Raw genomic sequence first — 23,935 nt, 5'->3', positions numbered from 1 at the left:
AAATTAAAAATACATGAAATGAAAGAGTTCAAGTCTTATGAGGATAAATCCATATTATGTTTTATTGTCAAGATAATTCATAAAACAGCCGCAGCATGCTGTACATTAAAAATAGTGATATAGAAGCAGCCTAAAAGGGAGTAGAAAACAGCAAAAACTTTTTAAAAATTTGGATTCACAGATGATTTGATGAGGATCCTTGTGTGTTTAGGATTCCTAAACATTAAAATAACTTCCTGTCATTTCAGACCAACAGCTGTTTCCAATAAATTTAATTAGCGAGGATGTTGGTGGAACAAAACCCTGATTAATGGTATTTATTCACCTCTTATTTATTGTTTTAAAGAGAAAGTGTAAACCGGGCTGAGCTGTCTGATGGAACCAGCATTTAGAATCAGTTTTATTCTTAGAATCCAGTGTTTGCCACAATGACTTTTATTTTCATTCTTTCTTTCTTTTTTAGTTTGGATGTCGGTCAGCATGATTGTTTACTGCAGTAAATTTTAAAGTTAATATTTATGAGGCAAGAAAGATGGATTTGTGGAGTTTTATTGTGATGGAAGAGCATCAGAAAGAAGTCCTGCTAAATCTGCGTAAGTGTTAAAAAAAATTAGTTTTAGTACTTTTAGCCTCCTGTTTCTGTATTAGTCATTTCTTCTAACTGTTTGGTTTCATTTGTTACAATCCAACAGAATCAGTTGTGGGTGAAGAGTTAAAAAATATAATAGAATTTTTAAGCTTTTTATTTCTGTTTTTAGGTTTGCCATTATCTTTGAAAAGTGCATATGATTAAAATATCAGATAAATTTACAGATTCGATGCAGCAGACAGTTTCACTTTAATATGCCACCCACAAACAGGAAGTGAAACCTTATTTCAACCTAGAAAAATAATATTTATACAATTTAGATGTTTCCTGCAGTTCACCATTCAGGATCGTAGTTGTGCTGCTCCGGGGTGTCCACACGAGGGCGCAATTCCACAAATATTTCTGTCGCTTTCCTTTTAATACCAACTAACTAAAGATCCGTATATATATTATATATTTTATATATATAATATGGGCTTTTGGCTTTTGTGTGTGTATATATATAGACACACACACACAGGAGTTAATGGCACTCCACCACCCTGCTTGATCCCTTTATAGTTATCTTTGACAGTTGTAATTTAGTTATTATTTAGACAGATAGGTTATGAGGTAATAGTATATTACCTCGGGAGTAAAAATGTACCTTTTTTTTTAACTGTTTCTTCATGTTCAGAAATGATCACTTCAACATCATTTAACATTCAATCAAGCTGATTCATATCTTTTAATCTGAAAGAATGCCGGATTAGCTGTGAATTTAAGAAAGCATGTTGATTTTGTCATAAGGTGCAGTTTTTTTTCAAATTCCCATTGACCTTTGACCTTGTCACGTGGCATTACACCACATTTGTTTTCCTAGAGCCAACTGTGGCCAGGCTAATGTAGAATCAGTCACATGACTCAAGCTTTCACCTGTTTTTTGGAGGATTCAGCCTTTGTTTACATTGAGTGCATACCCGCTTTTCAGAATTGCATATCAATACATCTGGAAAACGACTTCAGTAAACTCTTCCATACTGCACCATTTTAAATAGTTCAGGATAACCTTTTGTCTTTATCTGATTTTGTGCTTTGCAGTGAATACTTATATATATATATATATATATATATATATATATATATATATATATATATATATATATATATATATAAATGTTTTTTTTCATGTGCGTCTTTAAAGCCCATATTCTGCTGTTTTTTTCACCCGTGCGTCAGAGGGCACGCGCCACTGTCTCCCCCTTAAATTATGAAGGATCACCTGCTGTAATTTAGCCCACACGTCATCCAGAGAAAACCTTTAACCATCAGGTGGACAAATCCAGCGTCTCCTCCCGCTGCGGACCGAGGAACCCACTGGCTCTCTTCACTCCCCTGATCCCCTTCAACCAAAAACACAGACAGGACTCATTTTTCCTCTCCTCCTAACGCACCGGGACAAGTTGAGTTAGTGGCAACTCGTGAACGCATGCGTGCACGAATCCTAAGTAAGAAAACATGAGAGAGCGGAGACTGGGATGCTGCACTGACTGAGCTTTCTTCGGGCTTTGAGGAGGCTGAACAGTTGTTTTTGTGTGGAGAATCCTGCGCTGTTATTACTCTAATAATTTTGGAACAGGACGTGTCCAAGCTGGATGACTGTAGTCTGAGATCACCCTGACGCTGCTCAGCAGAGATGGACGGACTCAATGCGCCATGCGTCGACCCAAACCTCTCCTCTTCTGCGCGCAGTTTCATAAACAACTGAACTGTCTTCATCTTTGACACCTAAAACATTCAGATATTTCCCCCTCCCATCTTCCAGAGGGAAACTTTTCCCCTGCTGCTGCCTCTCCCCCCTCTCTGGGAGACAACTCTGCGGGATTTCCATGAAGCGACGCCTCGGGTGAATCTACTTTTCCTGGGATTTTGCTCTGGTTCCAGCGGGACATCATGTGGACGCCGACGGAGGACGAGAAAATCGGTGTTGGTGAGTTTAATGTTTATTATTTACGTGTCTGTATCGCTGAGCAACTCGAGGATGTCACACTCTGAGCAGTCCAGTACTTTCCGTGTTGCGCCCCCCTCCCCACCCCGCCCCTTCATTCTTGGCACAACATATTTGTCACTGAGATGCTTCCAGCTGCCTCTGCATCACGGATGACTTGCTGGTAAATGATGTGAGAAGGAATCCTCTGATACTTCAGAAGTGAAGGCTGTGGCTCTGAACCGCACTGGAAGAAGCATTATTTCTCTGTCCACAGCTGAGATCTTTAAGCCTTTTTGCTTTTGAGAAGTGGAGCCTAATGGCATGGCAGGATTAAGGAGGGTTTGGGCCCCTGGGCTGGAGCTATTTTTGGGCCGCTATTGACATTTTTTCTTAATGCATACAAATTGCAATCCTGAGTCTGTGCATGTTGCTTTCAAGGTTTCTAATCCCACAGAGCAGAGCTGATCTAAGCTTTAATGTAACAACTAAACAGAACCTCCATGAGTCTGCTCTGTTTCAGTTTAGTTGTTAAAAGTAGCCATTAATGCACAGAGCTCAGGTGAATCTGAACTTTTTCTGTGTTTAAACTCAAAATAAAGTGTATTTATTCATGCACCAAATATTGTTAAAGTAACATGCCAGAGAGAAAAGGTCAAAATCACAGGAGGCTACTCTATGGAGCAGGTGGAGCAGCTGCTCCCCCATTTGTTTAAAGTGGGGGTGCAAACTTGTGATTTTACTCCCCCATTTTTGTCTTAAATCATGTTCTCACTCCCTGTAATAAAACAAAAGCATACTTTGTTTATTGATTCTAACTTTACTTTTTTTAGTTATAAATATGGCAACATTCTCCACCCTCCTCTCTTCAGTCCAACTCATCCACCCTGGTAGCTGCTGCCTCCCAGTCAGACAGACAGCATTTAGCTGTGGAGATGAAAAAGCCAAGTCACTTTTTGAAGTGTTAAAACTCTGCTGTGTCATTATCTGACTGAATTCTACAGAATAGAGTAAAAACTTTGGGTGACATCGTGATTTAGGAGTGCAAGATATTCACAAGTGGGAATTTAAAATTTTGCTGTTCTTAACACGAAGCTCATATGCAGGTGTGTGAGCATTTTTGAGCTGTACAGACATGTAGGCTTATATTGGACTATATATATGACCTAAAAGTGAAAGTTTTGTAAATATCTACTTCTGGTTTCACATCAGCATTTAGTCACAGTTTATTAAGAAAACAGTGAAGATCTTCCCAGGATTCAAAGCCAGGTCTCCCATATGAAAGCCCAATACAGTTTCTGTTCCACAATGACCTGAGTAGGATCAAAACACTTGAGTGTTCACAGACAACATGGTGAACTGTAGTGAGAATACTGCGCAGGTGGAAGAGAGTCTGTAGAGGTGGAGGTATGTGTTGGAAAGAGGAGGAATGAAAGCCAGTAGAAGCAAGAAGACAGAAATGGACATGAGTCTATAAGAGGGACAGCTCAGGGTTGGAGACGATGTTAGACGGGTGAAGCTGAGATGGTTTGGACTTGTGCAGAGGAGGGGTGGTGGTTATCTTAGATAAATTATGTTAATGGTGGAGCTGCCAGGGAGGAGAAAAAGAGGAAGACCACAGTGAAGGTTCATGGATGTCGTGAAGGATGATATGCAGAGGGTGATGCTGCTGAGGTGACCCCCTAAAGGAAAAGGCTGGAAGAAGATGTGATAATGGAGAGAAGACTCCCTTCAAGAAAAAAATCCATGAACTTCACATATTGAACAGGAAACCAGAAAAAACTTGCTGAATTCATGTTGTTTTCCCCCATAAGAGCTTATCTACCTTTTTTTTAGTTTTTATTATTTTGTTCTGTTTGTGAGCATCTGCAGCTTACTTGAAGGCTGGTCTGTGGTACTTGTGGTGTGAATCTTGGTGTACTATCTGTCACAAATGAACGTCAACATGATGGCAGGCTATTTGTGGAAGCCAGAGGCCCTGCTGCAGGACATAGATAGTCTTTTGTAATATAAAGTGTGTAACCATGGAGAAGTGAAACGGATGCAGCAAGAGGAGCAGGATCCAGTTAATGGACAGTACAGTGGACTGAAACTACAACAGGCCAGCAGTGATTTATCAACCAATATTGTGTTGCAGCATAATGAGTGAATGGTTTCAGATGAGCGTTGGTGGTTCAGGGCCCATTAGTCAATAATTCACAGTTCAATTATTGTCTGAGTCTCTATCATTCAGCCCCCCCCCCCCACCCACCCACTCCTCACACCTTCTTTAAAGCAGCTTTTATTTCAGCTTGCTTTTTAGAACAAGAACTACCTTTGCTGACTAAGCATGTTCCATTTTTTTCCCTCAGAATAAAACAAACATGAGCCAGCTGGAGCTTAACTAACCTAATAATCAGTCTGCAAATTTTGATTGTATGTTTTATTACGTCAGTTCATGTCTTTGGTTGAGGCTGCACTTTGGATTGTTCTGCCATAATTAAACCATCATATCTTACCTGAAGCTCATTAGTTGTCTTGATGTTAGATTTTGAAGTTGTCTGTTTGGATTATTTGAGCAGCCTGAACTTAGTCATGTTCAGTGAGCTCTTTAGATCAGAGCTGTTCTGTTACAATTTTAGCTTCTTAACTCCAAGTATTGTCCTTTAAATCCTAAAGTGTGTATCTTGTAAAAATATTTAAGATCCGAAGTATTAAACCTACTCATAAATAAACATTTCCACATTATTTAGTTCTGACCACCCATGCAGCTGAAACGCGCCGTGAAAACTAATCTAAGCTTGCACAGTCCAACAACATTTGCATAAGTGTTTAAAATGAGGTGACACCCCCTGTCCCCCCCAGTCCCCCCTCTCCCCCTGGAGGTTGAAGCCATCGACTGACAGCTGCCTGGGCCTTTCCAAGTGACCGATTAGGCGAGACTCCACACCGGTATGATGCTGGAGGAGGGAGTAGGACTCTGCTGACAGGAAGTCGATGTGGGGAATCATGACTCCAGCACTCTGTTAATTGGAAAGAGACATTTACAGAATTTGAATGAAACACTGTTTTTGTTTGTTTGTTTTTTTGTGACCTTATCATAGCTTTTATCTGCTCGCAGACTTTTGACTTAAAAATCAGAACTGCATCACTTCTTATAAGGTTTAACAGTGAATCTTAACAGACATTATGTAAGGAGACAGAGATTATAGTCTGACAGCGAGAAAGCAAAAAAAGACAACCTTTCCTTTAACTTATTGATGAGTAGTTTCTGTAAAACAAATGCAAAGTAGTTTTGATGTAACCTTATCAATGTGGTCTCTGCCAGTTTCCTATTGTATGCAAATTACTGCTAATAACAATTTTTAAAAGAGTGACAAATATTTTTTGACAAAGTAAATGACTGAATACAAGGATGGATCTGAAAAACCGAAATTTTTTGAAACCGATGAGTCATGTTTCCCATCAGTGTATTAATGCATGTGAGGCCTTTTGTTAATCTATTTGTGATTTTTGCTGGATAAAGCTTTGCATACCAAGGCAGAGAGAGTGGTAACTCAGAGGCGTTCCAATGGAGTTGGGATGACTAGTGCCTAGTTGTAGAAAACAGCTATTCAGCTGGATGAATGCAGCTTTGTGGCACCCATGGAGGTTTTCTGAATGCAGCTTCACCTCCCCCAGGCCAGCACTGCACACTACTCCGTTCTCACACTCCACACAGAACACCGACAGACGGACAGGCTGACAGACGGGCAGATGGACAAACAAACAGACATCCCAGCAAGCTATTTATGAAACACACCTTGTAAAAGTTAAACTTTTACCAACCACAACAGTTCTTTTCATTAGAACTGGTACAGAAGATTCAACTTTCTTAACTAAAAGTGGACTTAAATGCATCTGGCTTTTTTTTAACCCAATAAATTGCTTTAAATACAACGTAGCACCAAATTTACGACTCTTATTTGACTATTATGACCCTTTTGCACAAAAAGAAACAATTGTTAGATTGATGTTGAAACTGACTCAGCAGAGGAGAAAACTTTAAACCCACACAAAGCCTCCAACCACTCAGCTGGGTCGCTTCCAGAACCTTCTTGTTTTGAACTGAAATGATTCCAACTTCTGGACCACGTGTCAATGGTTGACAGATATGGAGAATTTTCCCAACCAGACAGGAACCACCAAACTCAAAGTTCAAATTGTTTCTCTGTGAAATGAACCGAGGTGTAAATTATGCCCCTAATTTATTTAGTTTTGTGTTTTTTGTCTGTTTTCAATACGACCTAATTCTTCTGAACCAACTTTTTATTTAACTGCTTTTTGATGCCTCTGCTCAGCTGATGTTTGTTTAGAAACATCCATTGTTTTGACCGTTTTAACCACACTTTAATGATCTTTTTTATGTCGCTCGTTTTCTTAATTTTTTTAAATTATATTTTTTTGTCAAAAACCTCAATAAATCACAGAAACTTGATTGATCTTGCTTCATATTGTGGTGACATGTCAAGTTTAATTGCTCTAACTGGGCTCATGTCACTCTGAAAAGCAAGATGTTTCTTTTGGGAAAAGGAAAAAAAAGAAGTAGTAAATTAACATTCTGACTTAAGCATATTCATCAGGACTTTATTTTTGTTTGTTTGTTGTGGTTCATTATATTTTTACAATCTTGTCATCTTGTAGAAATAAAGGAAAAATATCGTATGAAATTGTGCACTTATGAGGATTGTATCCAAAAGTAAATAGCTATAATTTGGCTTATAAGAGACAAAATGTGACTGTTCAGTGACCTGGAGAATATATATATATATATAGTAAACAACCTGGTGTTTTGAATAAGAAGTGTTTTATCATGAGTCAAAATGAGAACTTGGTCAAATCAGACTTTGTCAAAATCAGAATCAACACATTATACGTTTCCAGAAACCAGAGTCTGATTTGAACACTTTAGTTTTCCATCCCTATTTACTTCCTGCTGATGATGTATCTTTATTCTGTTATTCTGACCACTTCTACTGTTGAACCAGGAGATAACCTGAAGTCCTACATGCAGAAATGACCTCAGTGCTTAAAATCTGACAGCAGATCAAGTTGACTCTTCTCACCCGCTCCTCCTCCACTTTTCCTTTGGGTGCTTCTGTCGCCTCCTAATCACATCTTAGAGCAGCAAATTAACAAACCACAAAATCTCTTTACTAATTTAGTCTCTTTATTCACAGTGGCGTGTAGTGTTGTACAGTAATTCTCTCATCTCCCTTTAGTGAGGTGGAGAAACAAGTGATCTTTTTAGAATACCGCAATCTTTCTCTGTTGCAGTTTTCACAGATGGTGTTCAAGCACAACTGTTAGGGCGTAGTGTTTTAATGCAGCCATTACTGTGACATTACAGCCATTAGAGAACCAAACAGCTGTGAGGAGGAACCTCTGTTCTGCTGTGCACTTTGCTTTCAAATAAACGCATCCATTCATTTTCTGAACTGCATGTCCTGTTTAGATCTCATGTACTTGAAAACGTTTTTAAAAAATAGTTAGGCTTTGCTGGTTTTATAAAAAGTTGAAACAGGTGCAAGAAGGATTTTCTGTTTTGGATTGATGGTCAAATTAGATGCAACATAATGAATAATTTTTTCCAAAGCATTTTTGTTTTACAAATTTGCTGTAACGAACAGGAGTATCCCTCCTTCCCCGCCCTCCTCATTCTTAGACGCTGTTACTGTACTTCATTTGAACTTTTAAAATGCTAAAGAGTCTCTCTGAGGCATTTTGCTGTACTTTTCATGACTGTTGGTGTTTAGTGACCCAGATTTATAGCTTTAATCATAAAGCCTCTGTCTGTAATAAAGCTATTCTCCTAGGAGAAAAACATTTAATTGGTAAGAGATTCTACTTTTCCCCTGACGCTAAAATCTAACCAGGTTAATGTTGAGTAGTGAAAGCTGGCAGCTTTAATTTCCCACTATGGAATTTGATGTTGTTTAAAGTTTTCCAGACAAATTGTCCTGGCCTGTTGGATATTCAGTTGAAAAGTACTCGCTGAAATTATCCTCAAACTTCCAAATACATTAATAATTAGACAAACATGTGTCCATAACATTAACTTTTACACTTGCAGCCCAAAATAAAAACTGGAAAGAGGAAAAAAAGAGAGAGATTGTGAGGAGGTTTAAAGATTTGATGAAGTTTGAGAGTCTGGCTGCTGTCCATGGTGCTGAAATACTAATCTAATCAATTTTAGAAATGAAGAAGGTTCATTATTCAATCCTTTCCTTCACTGTTTATATACTTTCCCTGTGGAGAAACTGATGAATCATGATGATGATGATGCTACAGGGTTTTCTGTTAATCACAAACACCTTGTTGCTCAGCTGGACTGTATGTATCCACTCTTTCCCTTGCTAACAGGTGATGTTGTGAGACCAAAACAGAAACTTCAATGAACCTAAAGTCTTTGCTGATGTAGAAAATTTCCCCACAAAAAAAATAAAAGAAAGTGAGCAAGTGGGCTGAAACACCAAAGGCAGGAGGCTCAGGAGGATTATGTGCAGAGCACCAGGATGTCAGGGCTTAATGCCCTTTAGTGATGGCTGACAGAGTCCTTTAATTGCTTTTCTTTATGATGATAAAACTATTTCTATGGCAGTGAATTACTTAAAGCTTGTTGTTGATCTAAATAGTCTTTATTTATTTGACTGTGTGTAAGTGGTTCTGTGAAAAAGCAAAATTTTTTGGGTAATTTTTAGGTTGGCTAGTTTTGTGTTTGCTTGAAAATGTATCAGATTCCTGACTTGGGTTTGCTTTGCAGATTCTTAATAATAAAATACTGAAGTCATGGTGTGCGTCAGGGAAGACTTTTTTTTCTCCCTGTTTGTGTAAAGTTCTGCTTTGGATGTGGGCTCCATCACCCAGTGGGTGTGTGCGCACGCGTGTGTGGGTCCGTGTCAGTATTTGTGTGTCTCAGAGGTCTTAAACACAACAGAGTTCTGGAGGAGAGTTCCGTCGTTGTTATGGTTCCGCTGAGTTTCCGTGGACACCCTGGCTCCACAATCGCCATAACAACGAGCCAACTTCTCAGCTTCCATTCAAAAGATGGAGCCACATCACAAACAGTCCTAATCTCTGACAACACGAACATATTGGTTGAGTAAAACCTGCTACTCCACAGGTTTAACCCCTGACATGCAATAAATAATGAAACTGTACCTGAGGTAAAATTGAACAACTACTGGGTTCTGTTTGAGGGTCTGTTAACAGAATTAGTAGACTGGTTCATAACAGGTTTAGTTTTGTATTTCCAAACATTATCGCATTATCAGGGACAGGTTGGAGTGGAGAGAATAAAACCTTTTTTGTTTGGGATATTCAAGCCAAATACATCAGTTTCTTTGATAAATTTAGTTTGTGGATTCCAAACTTGGGCCAACTGTTTTTGTATATTTTTTCAGTACTTAATACTGCAACTATAAATTATCTTTAGTCATTAATTATTTAGGTTTAAATGCATTTGTTTAAGTAGCAGGGAGAATGTTTGCTAGTAGATTTCTGCATTTACAGACCTTTGCAAAAGTTTGTGGTAGCTTTTCAAGAACAAAGAGAAGTATTGCTGAAAAAATGTCATAAATTAAAGCTGGTTTATAAAAGCAGCAAATAAAGGAAATGTTTTTTTTTTTTTTTGCTCTGGTTGGGAGACGTCCTGTGTTGGTCTTGCAAGAAAGTAGAAACACGATCCAAGGTTTACTGTGTTAAAGTTAAATGTGGCTTGTTACAATCCACTCTCTTCCCTCTTTGTTTTTCATCAAAGTTAGTTAGTTCCCTCTACATCTTTAAAGGACTCATTCTTCTTCGGATTCTGTCCTGTTATTTTCTAGGAAAATGTGAAGAACACTTTTTTTTAAGCTTATCAAGTCCTCATCAGACTGTTAAGTACTCAGAACAGTCATGACCTTTTCTTGCTTCACACCTAAAGCAGTTTAGAAATAATTTGTCCAAGAACTCTGAGAGCAGACAGATTCTGAATCCTGCAGCCAACTTCTAGTAAAACCTCTTCTGATTGGGCAGTTTCCAAACACATTTACTCTGTGAGCAATCCAGACGGTTCAGCTGATCTGTTTTCAAATGAAATGGTAAATGTAAGTTGGTGCAACCTCTTTTCCTTTCTTATTCTTCATATTAGCTCTTACCCTTTGATAAGAATAGAAAGGAGCTGTCAGCTATTCCTGACATCTGAGTTCAGTTTCCTGAAATTCAACTCTAGCCCTTCTCTGTTTTTATTGATTGGCGCCTAAAAAAAGATCTACAGTCCTTTTAGTCATAAATTCCTTTTTTTACTTTCATGTATATAGATTAAAATGTAACCATCCCAGTTTGGGTTTACCTTTTATTGTCCAGATTAAGTTCAGGAGAAAAAAAAACACAAAATAGTTCACTTTTTTTTTTTGGCATCATAAAGAAATCCCAACAAATATCTTAGAAAGTAGAGTAATATTTTTCTTTGCTTTAGTTCTTTAGTAGCGCTAAGTTTGCTTCTTCGAAAGATGAGGGAAAAAACAGGATAAGTGCCCCGGGTCACATTTTTATCACCTCCCATCTAAAGGCAAAACGATTGTGTGTGTGTGTGTGTGTGAGTTTTTGTTTTGTTTGTACTGTTAGCTAAATATCTCATCAATTACTGAACAAATTCAAATGAAACTTTGAGGAAGTGAAACCTGGATAAACATCTACAACCATCTAACTTTTTAAGTCAGCCCAATTCAAGATGGTTGCCACAAATGGCTCTAACTCAGCTAGTTTTACAGATACAGACCTGAAACTTAATGTAGCTGTAGCTGGCCATCATTTACAACACAAGCTCAAAGTGCTAACAGATCATGTGAGATAATTGCATGTGATCGCTCATCCTGTTAGTTTCAAGGTTTAACCAGAAAAGTTAAAAATCAACATAAGATGATCTCAGTCTCAAACTCTGTCATGAAAGGGGTGATATGCAGTCCTTCAAGGAACACTAGGCCTTTAATTAAATAAGTAATAAATCACCACTCGGAGCCTAAATTGATATAAAATAAATAAAAATATTAAGTCAGAGACTTTAAATATTTTCTACTTAATTCATAACACATCCCTTCTGAACTGACCCGACGCCTACTGCATGTTGCATTGTTTCACCACCCACCATGTGTTCAACTATCTGTACAGTAATTCACGCTTCGCTGTGTCTCCATGTGCAAACAGGGGCTGAGTATTAATAAGATTGGACACCAAGGTGAGAAGAACTGTTATTTGTTCAGGCACCAGGCTTAAGATGATGCCTCCTCTTTTATTCCACATCTGTATTTATTTTTATGTTGCTGAAGGAAGATTTTTAATTAATTAATTTTTTACTGCTGTTACCCTGAGATGAACTCCTGCCTCGCATGGAAGAAGACACAAATGGTGGTTGACACTGCAAGCTGGGGGGCAGATGCTATGGCCCAATTATTGTTGTTGTTTTTATTATTATTTCCTCTTCTCTGTTTTGCTTTCCTGAATTTTTAACTTTATTTTTGTATTTTTCTCTGCCTCAGACATATTCTGTTCACCTTTATCACTTACAGCAAATTATCCCCCCGTGCTCCTCCTTCCTTCCATCTGTCTCTCACTTTATGTGATAAATAATTAACATAGAAATGCTATTAATAGAAGTAATCGTTCCTCTGCTCCATCCATTAAGTTCAGCTTTCTTGTCTGCATGTTTTTATTGTTCTCAGGCTGAGGATGTGTTGTTGTTACTTAGAATTATCATCAGTTCTTTAAACAAAGATTTGTTTTTTTTTCAGTCACTCAAGCAAACTAGATACTCACACTAGTTTGTTCAACTTTTAAAGTTTTTGTCACACAGGAAAAACACTCAGTAAAAAGCAAAAGTTAAAAAACCCTAATATTTTGTTTATGTTGCAAGAAAGTAATTTTTTACCCCCAGGTATAGTTATTGTCATAAAGTTAAAGGACGTTTAGAGGGTTCAGCTGATTGACTTACATTAGGCTGGGCGTAGCTAATGTAGGAAAACAAATATGGCAGAATTGGATAAGTGAAGAGTCTGGAGAAGATTTTTAGGTGAAAATATAAGCCATAATCTGCTGCTAAATGTGAAAGAAAAGAGGACAAGTAGGACACCTGTTAAGAACAAATCAAGCCTGGCATTGGAGCACCATGAAGGCAGAACTCAGCATTCAGGCATGCAGCTTTTGCAAAACCTCTGCTAGACTGGTAAGTTTACCAATTAAAAGTTTGTAGTTTAACACTCTGAAGATTTAAAACTCAAATCCTAATGTGGAATCTAGAGATACTTTACTGAAAACATCTGAGCGGGAACATGCACCAGAACATCAAAACTGTTGGACTTCTCCATCCCAAACAGCTCTTTCATAGATGTCTCCATTGTTGACCTATTTTCAGTTACTTCAGCTGTTTCCACAGATCGAGGTTGGCACATGTTCACAAATTTTGCTTATATTTTTTTAAATTTTATTTAAGGACACTATCAATTTGAGAAAAAAAAAATCAAGTGGGTTTTCTTTCTGTTTGACCGGTCTTCGTGATATTGCAATGAGTACCTTTTTAAGAAAGCTGTGCATAATAATGTAAAATTTTACAATTTGCCCGAATAGTTTCATGTTGTATAATATTTTGCCTAAAATGGTAAAAAGAACAGCTGTAGATCTCCAAGTTTAAAAGGAATACAGAAGGGAGAATAATTAATGGTGTATGTGTGTAGAATGGAAAAGGCTTGACCATTAAAAACATAATTAGTTGTCCTCAGACCATTTCTAAAAGTACTGCTTCAGCTACTCTCAAAGCAAGTGGTCTATAAAAAGATACTATATGTAAAGAGCAGAATGAGTAAGATGCACAGGATGAGTAAGTTTCCACTGGCTGCTCAGTCGGTCGTGTCAACTGGATGAAGAGTTCATTCTTCAGTTGGTGCATCAGGGTTTGCGTCTGTGCTTGGATATGTTAATGAATGAACATTTGCTCTGTGTGTGTGTTTGATCAGCTGTAACAAAGACTAAATTAGACCTCGGAGACATCAATGATGAAATTAAAAGAAACATCAGCATTTTTTCTCTTTTCGTGGCACAAAAGAAAAGATAAGTATTGACTTTGATTTTTAAGTGGAAAACTGCATCACTGCAGTCGTTTTAATTTTTTCTGTCTTAGCAGTTTTTTAAGGTCTTAAAATTGTCTTGTCAAGCTTTTTAAGGCCAATTAGTGAGTTCTGCAACATGCTGGTAATTTTCTCAGTCCTGTTTTTGTAAGTGAATGATTTCCATTCAGTGAAAATGCAAAACCTTCGCTGCTACAGCATAGTTGTTGTGTTCACGGTCATATAGGCTGATCTGGTCAGTAAATTTATGTCCATGCCTGTCTGAGCTGCAGCTGAGTGGAACTGTGTGCATGTTTTTAATGTGCATGTGGCCTACAGGCTTCCTTGCATACAGCATCTCATTGAATTACAATAATGTGCTGGTAATAGGCCTCACTGAGTGGTTGAACATTGAAGAGGGGACTACACCAAAGGTCAGTGAGCTGTGCTGGAGCCTATACAGCTTCGACAGTTGGGTTAAATGGGTTTACAGTACTATTAAAGCTAATGGGTTGATGCTTTGCCTAAAATATCTGTTCTGCTTGGGGTACTGGAACTCTTGAGGGGAAAAACACACTGTTGGAAATTTAAAGCTTTTAACATTCTGAAAACAGAATATAGCTCTTAATCTGTGGAAGCTGTGTTTTTTAATTGCAACAATGGAAAAATCAGCTGTTGGCAAAAGTAGAGGTTAGAAGGAAACATAATTTATCTACACGAAGGCACCCACAGAAAGCTTTACTCAGTTAGGATCAAATAAATGTGTCAAAATGGAATTCCATGATACAGCAGTCTCAGCCCAGCTCACACACAACAATGATTAAATTATGTTTTATCTGAGATGATCAGGGTGTCTGAACTTTGATTCAGAAATTCAGTTTCAGAATTTAGAGCATAAAATTAATATCTCATTGGCCAAATAAAATTGTCTGTCCAATTAATTGGTCTTGCTCTCTTATTAGTACAGGTCAGAGCTATTTTTTGAAGTAACTGCAGTTAAAATGCAGCTCAGGAAAAGTCACAAGACTAATTTTCTCTTTGGAAGTTGAAGTATCATGAGCACTAACATTTACTTAACATTTTGTTTGAGGTGAAGCTAATAATTTATAAATTAACTTAATTCCAAATTGCTAAAATGTTAAGAATACAACATTAAACTTGTAACTTCATCAACCAAGCTAAACAGCTAACCCAAAACAATCATGCAAACTTAACTTGATGCAAGTGACTTTCAGATTTCATGCAGACATAATTAGAGACTCTGGCTATGCGTAAACAGAATTTATTACACTACAAAACTAAATTACGGACCCTGAGTAACCCTTGAAGGCTGCTCCTACTTTTACTAAGTGATCACTCAGGGTCCAGTCAGATTCTGTTTCTCATCTAGTCTTTCTGTTGCTTAGATTACAGCTTCTACAAGCCCAATTCAAACCATGTCCGAATGGAATAATATGATGAAAACAAACTGCTTCTGGTTGAATTTAGTGAGGCATCTGATTTCTAATTTATAACCTCTGAGATAAATTAAGCTGAATCAAAATTTGGACACAACAAGTTTAGATTTAATGTTTGAATGTGTGAAACCCCAAGAAGCCGAATGTTTTACAACAAACTTCAAATCAATATCGTAAATATTCCTTCCCCAAACACTGAGAAATTGTATAAACAACCATAAATCAGTAAAGTGTGTAATGGCATAAAAACCTTTAAGTTCTCCTCAGTGGTAACAGATGGAGTAACTGCTGTGGTCTGCATGTTAAAAACGGTGCAAATGTCTGCGTAGGAGAGCAGTCTGCATGACCGGTAAGAATTAACATCCATCAACATAAATTATAAACCATACATTTAAATTTTTCAGCATCCTGTTCTCCGCTCCTCACATTAATAGTTACTTCACTATCACTCACTCCTTTTTAATTCCCGCTCTTGTTCCTCCCCTCTGGCTGGTGCTCTCTCTCTTCCCGGTCTCCATCATCTCTCTTTCTGACCCTATCAGTTTTCCCCTTTTAACCCTTCTTCCTCTTCCTGTCTAATTCCAGTCAAATGATGGACGTTTTCATTGACCTGATTATATTCGGTCTCTCTGCCTGTAATAACTGTACTGAACATGTGTATGCGAGGAAGTGACTTACTGAGAGTTGGGATCACCAAACTTTCTGCATTAGCAGAATCTCCACATTAACAGTTCATGTTAATGTGCGGATTTTTGAAGTTGTCTTAGCCGTGTTTTTATGCAGCAGCTTTTCTGAAGATTAAAACACTTTTTCCCCAACTTTAAAGCTGGTCCACACTTATAACACTTTAAAACCTTCTAGCAAAGCAACTCTTCTATCCCCCATTTAACTATTTTGTATGTTTTTGGCAGATAATACAATAATAAACATTATATATATACAGCATATAGTTTTAACAACCAGGCTGATGAACAATAACAAACATTACGTACTTGATTCAAAAAAGGAACTTGACAGAGAATGGGGATAAAAATTTGGGTTTGGCATTAACAGTTTGTTTTTAGCGTGCAGTCTTTATGTGCACACCTTTATTTCCTGTTTTTGGTGTATTTTTGTGGCAGTGTTAAAGCACCACATACAGGCCTGGCAAAGCCACTACAGGATTTTGAGTTGTTTTTGGTATTTTTGCGTGAACGAAGACATTTCTAGAAACGGTGCCAAGCTTACAAGGATATTTTTTAGAAAGGGCAAATAAAAAGATCATTTTAGAAAATATTTTTTATGTGAACAAGATCAAATAAGTGTTAGAACAACCTTGAACATGTAGACAAAGAATTGCATTCCCTACCATCCATGCAGATTGTCAGTCATTCATCCATTTTCTTTCAATCCAGGGTCGCGGAGGAGCTGGTGCCAGCTGGTGCTCTAATCTCTGCTCCACCATGTCACCTCTCAGTTATTCCATTAAAAATAATTCATAGACCTTTTTGAGCTTGAGCCCTGCACTCTGTAATAACACTTCTAATTGTAATGACCATTGCCTTTGGATTTTAAGCAGTGCCAACCATTTGCATCTAGGGTTACTTTTCCATTTCATATTTATGAAAGACTAACATAAAGTGATACAACATGATTTACACTTAGTCACAACATCATATAAGGAGTGAACATACTATGACAGGCAAAGGATACAACTAAACACCATAAAAGTAATTATTTGTGCTGAGTAATTTAAACTGTTGTGGTAACAGGTTGAAGCCATCGGTGAAAGGGCTTAACTATGGTTTGACTCCACTCTGTTTCTGGTCTTAGCAGTTCAGTTAGAGTTCAGCGAACTAAAGTCACATTTAGCTGGACTGCAGAAACTGTAAATAACATCAAAGCGCTCGTATTGATTCTGGTCGTAAAATAGCAACCGATACCTGCAGGTGAAATTTTCATTTTCACTTAGTTGTGTAAACATTTTATATAATCTTTTTTGGATTGCTCTATTACTTTCCATCTGTTGCTTTTAGTGTATATTATTTATTTAAAAAAAATGAGAACAAATATTGTATTTAAAAGTGTAATACATCTAGAAGCTGTAAGTAGTCTAACACAAGTTAAAGATCCAGATATTTTGATAAGACTGAAGTATGTTTTGGCATTTTTTTAGCTCACTTTTTGTCTCTAAATTTTCATTATTTTATACCAACCAATTTTCTGCTAAAAGGAAACTGCAACAAATTGTCCACATTATTATTTAATTGAATTTAATGTAAAACACGCACCATTTTATTACACTACCAGTCATTTTCCTGAACGTTTCTTTTTCCAGGCAGCAGTTCTCTGTGTGAGAGCTGTGGAAAGTGCTGTGATCATCAGACATCATTAGATAACCACCACAAATCAGCTGTGAATATTAGTGGTCCATTACTAATTGATTCAGCAAATTACAATTCCTTGCCTTGGGGTTGAAAGAACCAATAAAAACTCTTTTAGAGATAAATTCTCCTGACTGGGTAAAAAAGCTGTGGCTGAGTTGGAATAAATGGCACTTTCAGTGTGTTCTTATTGTAGAGGAACTTTCTGAGTCTAAGGCAGGAGTTTGTTTTCATAAAACATGGGATTTTACAGATAAATGTTAACTTTCTGTTTACCTTTGAAATTAGTTATAAAATGTGCAACATGTTAATGTTAAAACACAAGTGTGCAACAATACTAATGGACTTATTTATAAGTTATACTACATGTTCATGTTCGTGTAACCAGTAAATCTGACACGATGTGTGAAACCTGTTGTTTTCTCTTTATCTCCCTTGGAGCACATTTTAATCAGCATTATGTTGAAACATTTGTAATCTTCTTGACATTGTTGCTGTTTGTTCAGTTTTTCTTTCACGTCTGAACCTTGACTCCGAACTTTGAAATTTGAAGCCAAATAACTCTTTTGCATTTTGTCCTTCAGATGCAGTGCAAATGTTTTCTATCACCCACAAATTCTTTATACTTCCAGGAGCCAGGCTTTTTTGTTTTCTTTTTCCTTTGGACCTTGGCTGCTTTGTCTTTCCTTAAGGTGGCATCTCTCTTGCGTGGGTAGTCTCTAGAATGATTTGCGATGCTTGCAAAGATTCTCAATTTGCTTGCACCCTTGTTGCTTGAATTTTGAACATTGTTTAAAAATTTGTGCAACATTTTTTTTTCACTTAATGGTCACAAAGTTGTTGTGAGTGTCTTGAACCCATCTCAAAAAGCTGTTTTGAACCTGCACGAGAGCTCTTGTATAACAGAAAGCATGTTCAGGTTCTAAAACCACATCCATGGTAAATGATAACAATTAAAAAACTTGTACAGATCGACCTTTCCTAAATTCTAAAGCGTACTCCGGTAGATTAAATCATAAATGTGGGGGCGGCTGTGACGTAGGAAGAGGTCAGGGCACAAAAATAAACTGCGTTTTTTTCAAAATTGGCCATTTAAAATGCGACTGCATGGCTCGCTGGTCATTTGATCACAAATATGCAGATTGCAGTAAGAATGCAACAGAAAATGTGTTTATTTTTTTGCAATATGAAGTAATAGTTGCAGTCCAGTCAGATATTATCTTTAGCTTTATAATACTGTATCTGAGAATTTCCATTATCCTCTCAACAAGACAAATGCCAGCTGACCATTATAAACCAACCAAATAAAAACATTACTTAAAGATATTTTTAATGTAGGAGTTTTCATGTGGAGCCACTCAGTCTTCAGACAAGTTAAAAAGGGAAAAACTGCTTCCCTCAGATAAACACTTAGCTGAAAACATTGATTTTATCATTTAGTTTTATGGACACGGTTCTGAAATTAGGCACATTATGTAAGTGTAATGGCTCTCAGAGCAGGTAAACAGTGGCCCCCATTCTCATTAAAAAGACATTACAAAAATATTGTATAACCATAAAACAGAATATTAAATTCTCTTTGTCCAAGCTCTTTGTTTCAGTGCCTTGGTATTTATTTTTAAGGGCCAAGTTCTTGGATGAGTGATGAGTAGCTGAGTCAACAGTGACCGCTGAGCTTGAGAGTCACAATCAATGAGATGTGTAACCTGACACCCGTCCGCTCCGAGAAGCAGCTGTGGGGTCTCTTTGGAAGAAGGACGAATCAAAGTGACATCATTACGCCAGGCTGACTCGGCTCTTTTCTGGGATGAGACAATTTGATGAGATGGCAGACTGTTAAACATGTAAAACATAACCAGGCACAAGGTCTTGATGAAAGATTTGACTTCTGACTGCATCTTAGGGAAGCAAATTAAGTTTGTAACAGGAAAATTAAGTCCTCTAAGTGGTACAGATGTTAGATAAATATGAGCACACAGAAGTGTTTTTTTTTGTTAGTTTCTTACTTTTTTAATATATAGAGTGATATTGAACCAATTTAAACTTTAGTGGATACTTTTTCACAGACTACTTGGGTTATAAGGCGTTCTCCAGCTAAGTTTATTTGTTGCTCATGTTTGCGAGGGTTAGCTTGGAGGTTTTTCTAGTATGAGGAAAATAACTGTGACTGAGTCAAGCACAGGAAAGCGGCATGAATGGATGTGGTTTTTTATTTAATATAAAATACCTCGCAGGCCAATGTATAAAATACTTAGATTATTTTAAAATAAGTTTTTATTATTTCTGTCTTTGGCCTAGTGGTTTGTAATCCCTGACCTAGAGGACCAAACAAACAGATTTTGGGGATGCGGACAGCTTGGAGTAGAGCCGCTGCTTCTCTTCATCAAAAGGAATCGTCTCAGGTGGTTCGGGTTTCTGATCAGGATCCCTCCCTCTGGAGGTTTTCCTGGCATTCAGAGTTTACTGATAAAAGGCTTGTATGGTGGGGAGCACTTAGTGTCTTATGCTCGTGAGCATTTCTGCTTGTGTACGTGTGTGCCGGTTTAATGTTTAAATGGCCCAGCCAGTACTGCCTGTAAGTGTAACCCTGCTGCTAATAATGGCAGCTTAAAACAAAAGTTAGGGTCTGTAACTCTGGTTGTGAACTAATAAATGTTTTATAGCAGACTTTTACTGAAATGAGTGCAATGCAGTAAAGTGAATCTGGAGACGATGTGAGAAAACATCGAACTGAGTTTTAACACGGACTGTTGGAGCTTTTAAAATGAGAAAATGGCTGCAGGCAGAATACTGGTTATTGTGTCGGCATTATGAAGAAGTCTGATTCAGTTTCAGCCTGTTACATTCAATACATTGAGAAGTCCACTTGTTGCGGGATCACAACCCATGAAGTCAGAGTTGTCAGCATCATTGCAACTTTTAGATTCTGTGACGTATGAGGAAGGTACGCTGTAAAACTGTTAGTCTGAGAGAGCAGGTTTCACATTCAGAATCCTTTTTGCTGTTAGGTTTCTGCAACCAAAACACCAGGAATTAACCGTTTATAAGATAAAAGGACATTATAAAATGAAATTATATTTACCTAAAGAAATGAATGACTAAAAGAACAACACTTATGTTTGCCAAATGGTAAGCCAGCTGAAGTATTTTTAATAACATTTTTATATCTGATTATTTTTTTATGCAGTGTTCAGTGTTCATTCATATAGCATTAATGAATCCTTTTTATATAGGCCCTTATTGCAAAGTGGTACCCATAATTCCTCCTTAACATTACGTGCATTGAGTCCCAAAAAATAACTAGAAATGTGAACTAGAAATGTGAAGATTCATTTTGTTTTACTGTTGATACTGCTGGAGGAAAAATGGGTTGCTAGTTAAACTTTAAATGCAAGATTTATTTTATTCAGTGTTTTTGCAATTTGCTAAACAATACAAATGACATTGTTTTTAGCCTATTTATATGCAGTTATAAAGTGCTATGATGTTTATCGGCAAGTATTATACTGACATTAATTTACTAGAGACGATGTTAAAAAATGTCACAAACAACCACAGCAGTCAACCTTCCAGACTGCAGGAAGGGAAGCACAAGAGCCAGTTTAGTTTGTGGTGAAAGAAAAATCAGACCTGCCTTCAAAGAAAATCAGAGAGAACACATGTCATTGTTCTCTCACAATGATGGACTAACACTTGTCAGGAAACACTATTTGGTACCATTACCAGAGTTCACAGTGATTTTTCTTAAGTTTTCCTCTGAAAACAACTGCTGTTACCACTGGAAACTGTTTTAATGGGAGAAGTAACAGCAAACCCAAGAATACGTCACCCAAATGGAAAAACAGGAGACGGGTTCAGGTTCAGATTAACATGATTACATTATCTTAAATGTAGGCGGTACAGAGGTTCAAGTTTAGTCCAGATTTTAGTGAAGAAACAGCTGAGAAAAAGCTTCCAAGGTGACCGCAGACGCAGGCAGGCGGCCTTTAATGTGTCTTATGGTGTGTGTGTGTGTGTGTGTGTGTGTGTGTAAGAGAATTTTTTCTTTTGAATAAAACTGTGATCACCAGTGTTTTGTGATGAAATTTCTCTGTACATTGGAAGGTCTGGAACTGCTGAATCAGGAGGCTGATAACAGAGTTGCTGAATAAGAATTGGAAGAACAAAAGAACGAACAGATGCACTTACTGATTTTCTTTTTTTATTCTTATAAATTGCAAAAGGCAGAACTTTTTTCTTTTAAGAATACCCCCCCCCCCCCACACACACACACATTTCTGTCGCTGCCTTCAAAAATAATTAAACTAAAATGTGCTTGTCACACTTATGTAAAATGTTTGCCATTCAATTCAGTTTCCAAATTAGAAGAGAAGATTCAGTCTGTCCCAAAGGAAAGTTTAATTTCATAAATTATCATTTAAAGACAGCTGCATTCAGGGTATTTTAAAGAGGGGAACTTGATGGTGTTTCATGTGGATTATAAAAGGGAATTATGTTAAATACAATCTGTTACCAAGGTTTCAAGGCTGCTCTGATTCTGCATTTGCAGGTGCATGAATGTAATTTTTTCAGTTTTTTTGGAGGCTTTTTCAGTGCAATTTGGAAGATTTAGCAACTTTTATGCTTATGCACCTTGTCTACAACTGACAACCTAATAAACTGAGCAGTAGTTTCATTATTTTATCTTCTGTTCCACAACAAAGTCTGTGTGATACCGACCCACATGGGCTCTGGAGCTGAGTGCTGATGGTCTGGTGTGATGCAGTGGTTTCATTGTGTCGGTAAACCAAAACCTCAGACACACATCCAAACATTTCTGCACACTGACGATGATGTCAGATGATGATGGCAGTGCCAGCAGCTTGGCTCCTTCCCAACAGAGCCCACAGCGCAGTGTGGGTGTTTCCCTGTGGTGACTCTTCTCCACTCTGACCTGCAGTGATGCTATTTAATGAGTTAATTGATGTGTGCTGTTGCAGGCGCACTGCCAAGAGTCCATGGTGTCAGACAGTTTCTAAATTTCAATTTTAAGTATTAGACTGCAATCATCTTGAGAGTTGAATAGTATTCAGAAATCAGGGGCTGGAAAACATCATGGATTTTTGACTCGCGGTTGTGTTCGTGATGAATGTCCAGACCTGGAGTGTTAACGTCACAGAGCTGATAAAGACAGACTTCTTGAGGATCCACTGGAAGAACTTTACCTAAAATGAAATGTCACCAATGGTCTGTTGAAAGCTGCCAAAGGTCATTGTCACTACTCAGAAGATCATAAAATGTCTTTTTATAGGTCCTATTGCCTGAAAACAAAAGCTCAGAGCATAGTAAAAGATCAATTTCTACAAAACATGGACAGACAAACAACAACAACAACAAAAAGAATTATCCTAAAGCTACTGCTCCTTGTATAGTGAAACAATAGGAGAGAACAATTGTGCAGTGTATCCCAGCAGAGTGACTTTAACTGTATGAAGGATGTTGCATTTTATTCTAGCTGAAATCTTTGCATCATTACATTTTATTTCCTTAAGCTGATGCTGCATTTCTGATTACACTCCTAGGACAACTTTTATGCACAAGTTATAATGACAAAACCGATTCTTTATATGTAGTGGAGACAATTTTTTTTTACTACTTTGTGCATTTAACATGTTTGGAAAATATGCTTCTGAAAAGGTTGTCCATTACGCAGATCTGAGTAACAATCAACAGAACTCATGTCATGATAACGGTGAATGATATTCTCTGAGAGAGACAGCAGGACTGAGATTAGACACAATCACATCCTGGTGGCTTCCTCTAAAAGCAGCAGTTGTGCAGAGTGCTATTGGGTGATTAGTGTGTATTTTTTAAGCCTGTATAATGGAAGCTTAGCCCAGTGCTCCACTTTCAGAGCAGGCCATCTGGACACCCAGTACACTAATGCTGAGGTCCATTAGGTCAGAACAAACAGACCGCTTAAAGCAAAGAAAGCAGGAACCAGATACATGTTTGGTTAGAGAAACTATAATTTTAGAGGCATAAAGAGTTTTCACTGAGTGACTACTTCATTACACACGTACTGTACGGGGCACCTAAAAGTACAATGTGGCAGCTTTTTAAAGCGTGTTAATCAGGTGCAGAGTTTCACAGGAGAATAGGTTCTTCTTTTCTTATGCATGAGTAGAAATACAGTAGATGCACATACTGTATACACACACTGACTCACAAAGATGTACCAACAAACATCTGGCAGATCTGACTGCTCCACATTGTTGTTATCAGGCAATGTGTGTGTGTGTGTGTGAGAGAGAGAGCAAGAGAGGCTGCATGGTTATTGTTTGTGTGACCATATACAGGTGCTGGTCATAAAATTAGAATATCATGAAAAAGTAGATTGATTTCAGTAATTCCATTTAAAAAGTGAAACTTGTATATTATATTCATACATTACATACAAACTCATATATTTCAAATGTTTATTT

The 23,935-nt window shown here is 37.5% G+C and overlaps 1 protein-coding gene across 2 annotated transcripts in view; it reads left to right on the top strand.

Moving 5' to 3' along the window:
* The first annotated feature begins 326 nt into the window (after positions 1-326).
* Positions 327-23,935, top strand: part of LOC108244939 (dedicator of cytokinesis protein 3) — a 148,104-nt gene continuing 124,495 nt past the window's right edge. For both annotated transcript variants that reach the window (XM_017431497.3, XM_017431498.3), the window contains exons 1-2: positions 327-593; positions 2,394-2,558. In XM_017431497.3, coding sequence (XP_017286986.1) covers positions 2,522-2,558 — 37 coding nt within the window. In that variant the 5' untranslated portion in view covers positions 327-593; positions 2,394-2,521. The remainder of the gene's footprint in view (positions 594-2,393; positions 2,559-23,935) is intronic.

This window comes from Kryptolebias marmoratus, linkage group LG4 (assembly GCF_001649575.2).
Source record: "Kryptolebias marmoratus isolate JLee-2015 linkage group LG4, ASM164957v2, whole genome shotgun sequence".
NCBI classification, from domain to species: Eukaryota; Metazoa; Chordata; class Actinopteri; order Cyprinodontiformes; family Rivulidae; genus Kryptolebias; species Kryptolebias marmoratus.
The sequence above is the reverse complement of the archived record's forward strand: the minus strand, read 5'-3'. Positions and strand labels throughout refer to the sequence as shown.